The sequence below is a fragment of the Theobroma cacao genome, chromosome 10 (assembly GCF_000208745.1).
Source record: "Theobroma cacao cultivar B97-61/B2 chromosome 10, Criollo_cocoa_genome_V2, whole genome shotgun sequence".
Taxonomy (NCBI): domain Eukaryota; kingdom Viridiplantae; phylum Streptophyta; class Magnoliopsida; order Malvales; family Malvaceae; genus Theobroma; species Theobroma cacao.
This window is the reverse complement of record NC_030859.1, coordinates 17,330,863-17,342,028: the sequence shown is the minus strand read 5'-3', so window position 1 is coordinate 17,342,028 and position 11,166 is coordinate 17,330,863. Positions and strand designations below refer to the sequence as shown.

Genomic DNA, 11,166 nt, shown 5'->3' with positions numbered 1-11,166 from the left:
GCAAATTCGCTTTCTAATCAATGGACAAAATATATACTACATGATAGTAAAATTTATATTAAGGTTGATTTTTAGAGAATGAAAATGCTAAAAAGATATCAAGTCACTTACCTGATTTTTTAAAACCAAAAATCAAAACCCAATCATTGAAATCCTTTTGAAACTTGAAGATAATGAAAACATAATAATTCTAAAACTTGAGAGATCAGAGAATCGTGCTGATAACGTATTATGAAATAAATCTGAAAAGAACAACTATAAGAGAAATACAAGAAAAAGTATTTAGAGGGAAAGAAAGTATTTAAAGGGAGTAAGAAGATTTTATTCAAATATATCTTTACAAATGAAGTGAAATGGCCTATTGATAAGCTAGTAACCCCTTATTTAGATTCAATTTACAAGATGAAGATAACACTTAGGGATTACATGAATTAAATTCTAATCTAATCTAATTTACATCAAATCTAGATATAGATATTATAAATGGGTATTCACAAAAATATTCATAACAGTTAATAGTATTTTAACTAATTTTAAAAAACTTCTTTTGGACACATTTTATCCAAACTTGTAAATTTTTTTAAAATAATAATAAAATTATAGATTATATTAACTAAAATGTCAATTTTTATATTAAATTTTAATTTAAAAGAGTTTGTTGTTGATATGTTAATTTTTATATTATATTTTAAGGTAAAATATACTAATACTCTTAAATTTTACTCATAATTTTATACGAGTTCATTAGTTTTCAAAATATTCAATTCATCGCAAAAGTGTAAACAATGTTAACAATAAATTTCGAAGCGACTAAAATGCCTTTTGCATAGAAAGACCTAATTGCATGTTACGAAGATTGTAATCACTTTATTCTATGTTCATCCCTTTCTCTGCTCTCTTCAATTGCTCCCTTTCTTTTTTCTCTTCAGTTGCACCTTTACACTAATCGCTTAAGGTTTTTCCAGATTTTCTTTCGATGGAAAGCTTCCCTTTCAATTAAAAGCTTCATCCTACAGCTAAAAATCCATAAACTAGTTTATTGTTTCGAACCTTTTAAAATGCGATCCAAATCGAGAGTATCCAAACTGTGAGTGAAAGTTAAGGTTCATCAATTATATTTCATCGATTTTGTTGTCATTGGGGTAAGTACTATGGTTTTGTTTTGTTGGAGTGAGGGTTAGTTAGAGTTTCGATTAAGATTTAGAGATTTAGGGTGAAGGTTAGGATTATGGTTTCAATTAGGATTTGGGGATTTAGGGTGAGGGTTTTTTATTGGTGCTTGAAACTCACTTGAAGCTATTACGGAGAGGATTAGGGTTAGGGTCTAGGTTCGGTCTTAGAGTTTGGTAAGAAATTAGGGATTTAGGGTTATGGTTTGGTTTAGGTACCTTAAACAAAACCATAACCCTAAATCTCCAATTACTCACCAAACCACCCAAATTCAAAGCTGATCAAGTTAAGGAAATGGGTTTAAGGTTTTGGAAACCCTTATCGATTTTAAATTTGAGGTGTGTGAAATTAGTTTTAATTTGGTTGGGGGTTTAGGGTTAGCATTCTGAAATGGGGTTAGTTTTTAGTATTTCAAGATTTACTAACCTATTGTAATTTTGATTTTTAGGTTTGAACATGGCAAACATCTTGTCTGACTTGATGGTGCATCATAATAGAGAAGTGCTAGCCATTGGAACGTGGATTTAAACAGATATTCCTTTATAGAGATGACAAATTATGTGTTCGAATTATTGGTGGATGATTCTAATGTTGGGGCAGGGTTGGGTATCTCTATTATTTCACGACTCCTTACATCAAAGGAGGTTTTTGAACTGAAGAATGATGTTGATGTTTTGAAGTTGTTCTAACTAAATGAAGGTGCCAATGAAATCCATCTCTACTTGGACTTGATCCTAGCAATTCCCCTATATACAATGGACTTTCGTAAATGTTCTGCTTCTGTAAATGTGAGGCTTGATGCTGCTAGTGGTGTTAGTGCTTCTGATGTGAATGTGAATGTTGGTGTAGTTATTGGTAGAGGTAGGATAGGTTAGGCTAGTTCTAATGATCTTAATGCCTCTACTTCAAGTATAAGTATAGGTAAAGGTAGAGGTAGGGGACCTTCTAGTCCTATTGATGTTGATGTTAGTCATAAAAGTAGTGCTACATCTAGAGACACAGATACGAGGGATTTATCCAGTGAGGATTTAGATTGGATGTTTGAGACAGAAAATGTGCAAGAAAGAAGTCAGTCTCAAGGCAATTTTAAGGATGACATTCAGGTTGAGGAACATGAAGAAATGATGGTCTATCTGATATTAGTAGTGATGTAAAGGAAGAAAACCAAGATATTTCTTACTCTAATAAGAAAGGTAGAGTGATAGATAAGTCCTTTAAAGAAATCCATTATGCTCCTGATGAGAATGGGAAGGCTGTTCTAGTAGAGAACATGTTGTTTAACAGTGTTTATCACTTCATGGAGATGATGGCAAATTACATGGTCCAAGAAGGGATCAAGCTTTATAGAACTAAAAATGAGAAAACAAGGTTCAAGGCATTCTGTCAAGGAAATGGTTATGAGTGGATGATTCATGCAGCCTTGTGTTTGGATAGGAAAATCTTTAAGACTAAGAAGGTAGGGAATGAACATACTTGTTTTAAGGTGAGTGAAAACAATTCTACTACTACAAATGTGTGTATACCTAAGAAACTTGTTGCTAAATTGGAATATGATTTCAATATGTCTTATAATTTAATGCAGCATGAATTGCAAGAGAGGTATGGATGAGTGTTCATCATAAGAAATTGTATAGGGCAAAGAAAAGAGCCCACATAAAGATTGAAAGGACTTTTGGTAAGTCTTATTCATACATGCATTTGTATGCACAGATAGTGAGAGATACAAATCCTGGTAGCATAGACATAATGTAGCTATAAAAGCTTGAGGTCAACATGTACCCCACATTCAAAAGGTTTTTTCTTGTCCTTTGATGTTATGAGGAAAGGCTTAAATAATGGATGTAGGCCTTTCATTGGGGTAGCCTTTCATTGGGGTTAATAGCTACCATTTTAAAAAGCCATATGAAAAAGTCTTTTTATCTACCATTGCAATTGATGGGAATTATGGCCTTTTCCCAATTGATTTTGCTATTGTAAAATTAGAGAATGGTGATTCTAGGGCATGGTTTGAATCTGTTGAATATTGTCGTTGGGGACTTCAACAAACCATTAGTAGTGATGTGATGGCCAAAAAGTAAACCCTAAAACTACTATTTTCCATTTAATTATTTAATTTCAATAACTTATTATCTATTTAATGAATGTGTCTTTATTCTTAAATGCTAGGGCTTAGAACACATACTTACAGAGGTAATGCCCCATGCAAGTAAGAGAAAATATGCTAGGCACTTGTATACCAATTTTAGATAGAGGTTCTCAAGTTTAAAGTTGAAAGTCAATTTTTGGAGTGCTGTCAAAGCTTACAACTAGTGGGATTAGAATGAAGCTATGATAACGGTAAAGGTAGAAAATGATGCATATAAGTGGTTGATGGAAAAACCACTAACACGGTGGGCAAGGCACACCTTGGACCCAAGTGTGAAGACTGGCCATGTAACCAACAACATGACAAAAAGCTTCAACAATTGGATTAGGGTTGTTAGAGCCAAACCTATTTTGACTCTATTTGAAAAAGTTAGAGTGAAGATAATGAAAAAGTTCTATGATAGGTATGAGAAGGCATGCTCATGGGAAGGCCAAGTGACCCAAAAATTAAGAAAAAAATTAGATTTTGCCAAGTATAGTGGGAGGTTTTGTAAGGTTATGTCTGCCTTAAATAGTAAGTTTAATGTGTTTCAATATGGTAGAACTTATGCAATTAGCTTGAGGGTGACTAAGGTAACTTATTCATGTGATGTTGGAATATTTCAAGAATTCCTTGCAAGCATGCAGTAACTTGCATAAGTAACAAAAGGGGTGATAGACAACAATATTATGACAATTACTATTACAAGGAGACTTTCATACTAGCATACATTGATTACATTCATCCCATACCTCACATCACAATGGCTGAGTTCAGAGAGCAAGTTGATCTAGTGAATCCTCTAATGCTCTGTCATATGCTCAGCAGACCAAAGAAGAACTGAAGAAAGGAACCTAGGGAAGGGCCATCTAGATTTAGTAGTGCTAAGAGAAAGAGCATTGTCAGGTGCTTTTTCTACCAAAAGCTTGGTCATAATAAAAGGACATGTTCTAGGGTTCTTGTGGGACATAATAGAAAGGTAATCCTTACAAACTAATTTAGTCTTTTAACTTATACATTAATTATGCAGCTAATACATTTTTATATTTTAAATTGAAGTTATATACCTTATCTGAGTCTTCATCAAGAGTTACTAGGTCTTCATCAAAAACTTCTAAGTCCGCATCAAGAATTGCTAGTGGGTCTACATCAAGAATTACAAAAGGACCTTCTACTAGTGTGCAAGGAAGACCTATTAATACTACTATTACTTTAGGACATGGTGGTGGAGGTGCTGCTGTTGCTACTAAAGAACATGGTGGTGCTGCTCAAACATCTAAATCTACTTCATTTACGAAGAGGCCTTCATCAGTTGTTGCTTTTGCTAGACATGCTACCCCTGCTTCCTCAATAATGAATTCTGTAAATGCTCTATTTGAATATGGTGCTGAAGGTACTTGACGATCACAAACAAATGTCTCTAATGTTAGTGATATGTGAATATGTGTATCTGATACAATTTTTGTGGTGTTTTTAATGGTTGGAATGTAATTACATAATATGCTTTGTATTTTTTTTGCCTTTGTTTGTTTTCTATTATCTAGAGATGTGATATTAGATGCAAATTATTGACTTTGATTCTATGATCTTTTGATGTTTAAGAAAATGCCAATTAAATTTTTTCTTGACTTAATTTAGACAAAATGGTTGATGTATTATGTTGTGGTTTATATAGTGTTTGATTTTGAGGAAAACAACATACATAGTCATTTATTGTCATTATTGTTTCATCATTTCAAATTAAATGTCTCATTATTATGTTTAGTGATCAATATGATGTGTACGGGTGCATGATTGGGTGTGGGTGTCATGCTTTCTTTAGTTTATACTCATGTTTACGGTTAAACACTTTGCACATGCTAAACATTGGTTCAAAAAATAATTGAAGATGGTATGCTTTAAAGAATTAAAATAAAAACTAATTATTTCAATAGCTGTTATTAAGTCTTGAATGTTATTTATTCTATACATATATATACCTATGTATAAAATATTTTATTTCTTAAAATAAAATAATTAACTTTCTATTGAAATATACAAATATGACATTAGATTAAAAAGAGCACAGATTATATATCAAGTGAAACCAATCTAGTCATATTTGCCACTCTTTGTATACTTTAGTTTCTTCTATTGAATTTTCAATATTTTTAATAGATTTTTTTTTTCAAAAAAGAATTGAAGACAGTCTACTTTAAAGAACTAAAATAGAGACCAATCATTTCAATAACAGTTATTAAGTCATGAATGTTATTTATTGATGAACCTTTTATTCCAATTTATTTATACTATCTTAAGGCTTCATTTTAATTATAAGTATAGATCTATGTATTGCAATTTCGCTTAATTTATCTATCATTTATTGTTCTTTGTTTAATATTTTCAGTAGTTTTTAATTTCCTTCTTCAATTATAATTAGTAGAATAGAGCATTGCTAACTATAAAGTAATTTTTGCTTCCTTCATAATTTAGCTGCTGATTTGATGTTCTTTGTCTCATGTGAATTTTCTTTGTTATATTGTCATAGTATAAAATTGTTACATTCAATCTTTAAAGCATTTTTATGCTTTTTTTGTAATTTTTTATTTTAAATATTACTAGATTATATTTTATTATAAATATTACTAGGTTATATATATATATACATATATACATATATGTATATACATATATATATATATATATATGTATATATATTACCTTTCTATATTATTTATGTTTTTTCTACATGATTTATATGTTAACAACAGAATTTGTTGTGTTTTCCTACAATTCTTCAATTGATTTCCAACATATAACTCGATGCATGATGTCATGTGAGATATTCAATTAGAGATGAATGCTATTTATCACTCATGCAAAAGTTTATTATTTCATGAATAAGAATGAATTCCTTCGTATTTCAGTTGCTAATTTGATATTTTGTGTCTCATATAAATTTTGTTTGTTTTATTGTCATGGTATAAAATTGTTACATTCAATATTTATACCATTTTTATCCTTTTCATGCTCTGTATAAAGTGAAGTTTGCTTAATGTTTGTATAATGTATTCTTTGCAAGTTGTCTCACAGCATGTTTGTAAATACAAATAGCACTATATTACTTCAATTAGAAAAATAGTCTTATCCAATAATGATTTCACTTTCTAATAATAATTTACTCTTTTAGATATTGCATACAATTTACTGTGGAAGATCCTATTGGACAAATAAAATTAGTGGCATTTGAAAAACCAACAGAGCAATTAGTGAATGCTACAATTACAAAGCTTGCAGCACTCATGACTATCAATCAAATGACTTTACTTGGATTATAAAAGCCTTGATCCAACAAACAAAGACATTCATTATAGGTCTAACCTTAAGAGCAGTGAATGCAAGCTTTGCCAATTACAAAATGTTTGACTACAATGAAATGGAAGACCAACAATCGCCAACTCCCACTCTTAGTAGTACAATTGTATTAGCAACACCTCCACTAACATCTAAAGAACACTGTAGATACTCAATTTTGGTTAATACCTGTTCTCTAAAAAATTATGTTATAACATAATATTGACATATAACAACTAGAACAAGTGAAGTGCTACTTCACGCAGAATAATTAGAACAAGTGAAGCGCTACTTCACATAGAACAACTAAAATAAGTGAAATACTACTTAACATAGAATAACAAGAATAAGTAGAGCACTACTCCATGTGGAACTACTAATATTATTAGAATAACCACTTCACATGGATAACAGTGAAAGCAACTCGAAATAAGTGGCAGAGTTCATGAGTTACTTTCATCTTGGGATGTTCCGGAGAGTTTGGCTTGGTGGCTCAGATATGGAGGTAATTAAGAGGTCTTCCTCTTAACATTTTCCTAAAGTACAAGTGTTTCGCTCTCCTACCTTGTTCTAGCATACCTATTCTCGTACAACTTCTTTTCTTGTACCTATTCTTGTACACCTCTTTTCTATTACGTTTTACTTGAGAATAAGTCTTATTACATCCAATTACAGTAACGGTTACTCACATTAATGTTTTTCATAATAATGTCATTCATTAGGCGCATTAAAGCCTATTATTGAGTAACCGTCACTTTTAGCACTATATATAGAGCCTCACAATTCATTTGGAGGGCTCTTCTCTCTCCCTCCGAGCTAACACATTCTCAACTTGAGAGCTTTTTTCTCTAAATTATCTCTCTAATTCTCTTCTTATTGTCTTCCACCTGCCACAACACTCAATACTTCAGGAACTGCTCTAATCTTCTTCTTTGTCGCCTCTAGCGCATCCTTTCACTTGTTTGCAATGCTTCCTCTCCCTATAACAAGAACCCCTTTTTACAAACACAAACAAGAACCTCCAGCATCACCAATAAGCAGCCAAGTAGTCAGAGAGCTTTTCCTAGCCTGCATACCTCAAAAACACACCAACACAAGCTAGGGAGAATAATCGCCCACCAAAAAATATAAAGCCAGGTATGACAAATGTATATACTAGAATCAAATAAGGATTCTATATTAAAATTACTTACTATAACTTTATAGATGCAGGTCACAGTCCAAACCCAATCACTGATGCTACTGAAACTTGAATTAAAACTTTTTGCCCACATGTGCTTACTAACTAGCCACTAAATTTAGATTGCCAGCCACATGTTGTAATGCCATATCTTTTTTGCATCAAGGCACATGCTATGTAGAACACTTAGATCATGAATTTTGTATATATTTAGAATGAGACAATATATTGACAAATCATCTTGATTTTGTATATACTTAGAATACTAACAATGTATTAACAAACCATGTCGAAGAATGCATTTTATTATTAAAGTGGGAATGAATATAAAGAATGATAAGTACTATTATTATTACCTTTTATATTGTTGAACATAGCATATGAATGCTAGATTATTCAGTTTGATCTAATTGCTGGCCATATTTACCGATCTTGCTTGAAATTTTGAAAGTCATTATATATGTTAATAAAGGGTAGTTATAACTATACAGCTATCATCCAACCCTTCTTTCCACATAATGTACAGGTATAGCACCTGAGTGCAACGTACGGGCCTTTTTCTAGTTTCCAGAGATAAGTGTTGGGCTCACAGGTAATAAAGCCCAAAAAGCAAGTTCAAATTGGTAAGCATGACAACTTTAGAGTGTCAAAGTTGTAATTTACCTGTACATCGGCGCTCCTTTATTAAAGAAGCTTCATTTCGTGGGGTTTTAGGGTTTTTGGGTCTTACAGCTTTTACGATTTTTGTTTTTTAATTTTTCGCTTCTGCTTCTGCTTCCTTCTCTCGACCAAAAATGACTGCTCAGACCGACAAAGAGATCGAAGAGATCCTCGCCACTCATCTCGATCAACAGAAAATTGATGTAATTCTTCTGTTTTCCCCCTTTTTTAGTTCCTAAAATAATGATTTCTTCTTTTATTTATTTATTTTTTTTGAATTTTCGTTTACAGTCCGAACAACCTGAACAACCCGTGGTTGAAGATGATGACGAGGACGAGGACGACGATGACGATGACGACAAGGATGAGGATGATGCCGAAGGTGAATCTTCATATTCTTGTTCATTTCTTAAATCTTTAGATTTGGGCTGAAATGTTTTCAATAATGGTGTATTCTTTGGTTAAATTGTATTTGTTTATATGTATGGCGATATGGTTAAATTTTTTTAAGATGCATAGATAAGCGAGTTAAGCTGGCTCGCTAGTTACTCGAGCTCGATTTTGGGATTTTTGGGATATGCTCGAATTTGACTTCCAGGTCAAGTAGAGCTCGAGTAGTTCAACTAATCAATCATGCCCAGTTCAAGTATTTTAGTACTGGTTGAGTTTCTGAACCTTGGGTTTGTAGGGGAGCTTGAGAGCAAGCTTGAAACTGTTTTTGACTTGGATTGCACTCCTACTTTTGCACTCCTTTAGGTTGTGTTAGAGATTTGGTGCTATGAAAACCCAGAATTCTGCCAAATCCAGATTTTATTTTTCCTTGTCTAGATATAGGGCCTTTGCCAATGGTTATTTTGATGGTTTCGGATACCATCTCATGTTCAGCTATGAACAGATTATTGTCAATCATGAAGTCCTTGCTTATGGGTTGGCTAAATTCATTTATTGCTTTACGAAATTAACACGATTCAAGTTACATGGATCACTGGGTGCATGATTTCACATCTGGGGAATGATAAGAAATTTTAATTGGAGAAGTATACTTCAGACAAATGAGTGATTCAATGATGGTTGGGAATTTTTATTCACTACTGGTCTTTAAGAGATTCAATTTTTTCTATTGTAAATATTGTCAGGACATCAGGAAGGAGATGGAAGTGGTAGGTCAAAGCAAAGCAGAAGTGAGAAGAAGAGTCGCAAAGCCATGTTGAAGCTTGGGATGAAGCCAATTCCTGGTGTTAGCCGCGTCACTGTCAAGAAGAGCAAGAATGTTAGTGCCCTTTCTATATTTTTAATCATTCATTACTTCTCTTCTCTGCCTTGCTTATTAGTGTTTACTTTGATAACTGATTTCACTGTTGAATTCAGATCTTATTTGTCATTTCAAAACCGGATGTCTTCAAGAGCCCAACATCAGATACCTATGTGGTGTTTGGAGAGGCTAAGATTGAGGACTTGAGCTCGCAACTGCAGACTCAGGCTGCTGAGCAATTTAAGGCTCCTGATCTCAGCCATGTGATCTCCAAACCTGAGTCATCAGCCATGGCCCAGGATGATGAAGAAGTAGATGAGACCGGAGTTGAGCCCAAGGACATTGAGTTGGTGATGACACAAGCAGGAGTCTCCAGGTCAAAGGCTGTCAAGGCGCTCAAGGCCGCAGATGGGGACATTGTTTCTGCTATAATGGAGCTAACAACCTAAGAATGGTGTTTATTAGTGTTATGTGATGGATCTAGTAGTAGTTAATTTGGTTGCTGAGGGTGTGTGCTTCAGGTCGGATATCCCTTTTTTTCCTTAATTGTTTTGGAAATTTCATTTTTAATGTTATATTTTCTCTTTTCTTGTTACTGTTGTACTAGTATAAACCATTTGGGAGTGAATCTTTTTTCTGATAAGTGGAGTACTTTATACCCTATCAAGTTTTGGTTAGTTTCAATGACTTTTCAGCTCTCAGCTTGAGCAAGTATGGACTACTCATCAAATCTTCCTTGTAAGCAGGTGGTTTTTTGTTTTTGTTTTTTCATTTATATGGATTATATCAAACCATCTACTCTGGATTTGGGTACATGTGATTTTAGGCTTCCAGTGTGAAAGGAAACTTTATCCCATTATGATGGGTGTATACGGGTACTGTGTGTATGCAGCTTGATAATATAAGGTTTGGTATTTGAATAAGATCTTTAATACTCAAGGTTTGATATTCGAATAAGATTTTTAATACCCATCTCGAGTTAAGGATCACCCTTGCCTGTTATATAAAACATCACCTCTTCTTCCCAGGGTTTGGCTTTACAATGAGAGGCTATTGTATCTCATTATATGAGCCTAACCTCCCTCTTTCCAAGGTTTAAACTGAAGGTTTCAAAATTGGCGTTTCAGTTTCTTAATCATTGGAGTCTGTCCTAAGTCCCAAAGGTATCTTAGGGACCGGCATCCAGCCTAGCTTCACATATGTGTATTCATCTCCTTAGTGTAAAAGAATATTTTGGGGTTGGTTTTGATCAAGACTGGGGCTGATGAAGTCTAAACCGCAAGCCTAATCGAAAATGGGTTGTGCTTGTGAGGTTGGGTGAGAAGCCTGGTCCATGGACATGCATAATTTCAGCACTGTATGTCAGTGTAACATCGTTTACTTATTCAATCACCTGGAAGTGCTTGTAAGTTTAGGTTTTTACTCCACTCTTGTTAATGTTTATGT

General features: G+C 33.3%; 1 protein-coding gene across 1 annotated transcript; it reads left to right on the top strand.

Annotated features, from left to right (window-relative positions):
• On the top strand, positions 8,479-10,441 carry LOC18587028 (nascent polypeptide-associated complex subunit alpha-like protein 1). Its single transcript, XM_007010675.2, has 4 exons — positions 8,479-8,671; positions 8,760-8,850; positions 9,605-9,738; positions 9,837-10,441. Exons 1-4 carry the CDS (start codon positions 8,603-8,605, stop codon positions 10,167-10,169), a joined length of 627 nt encoding a protein of 208 aa, XP_007010737.2. The 5' UTR covers positions 8,479-8,602; the 3' UTR covers positions 10,170-10,441.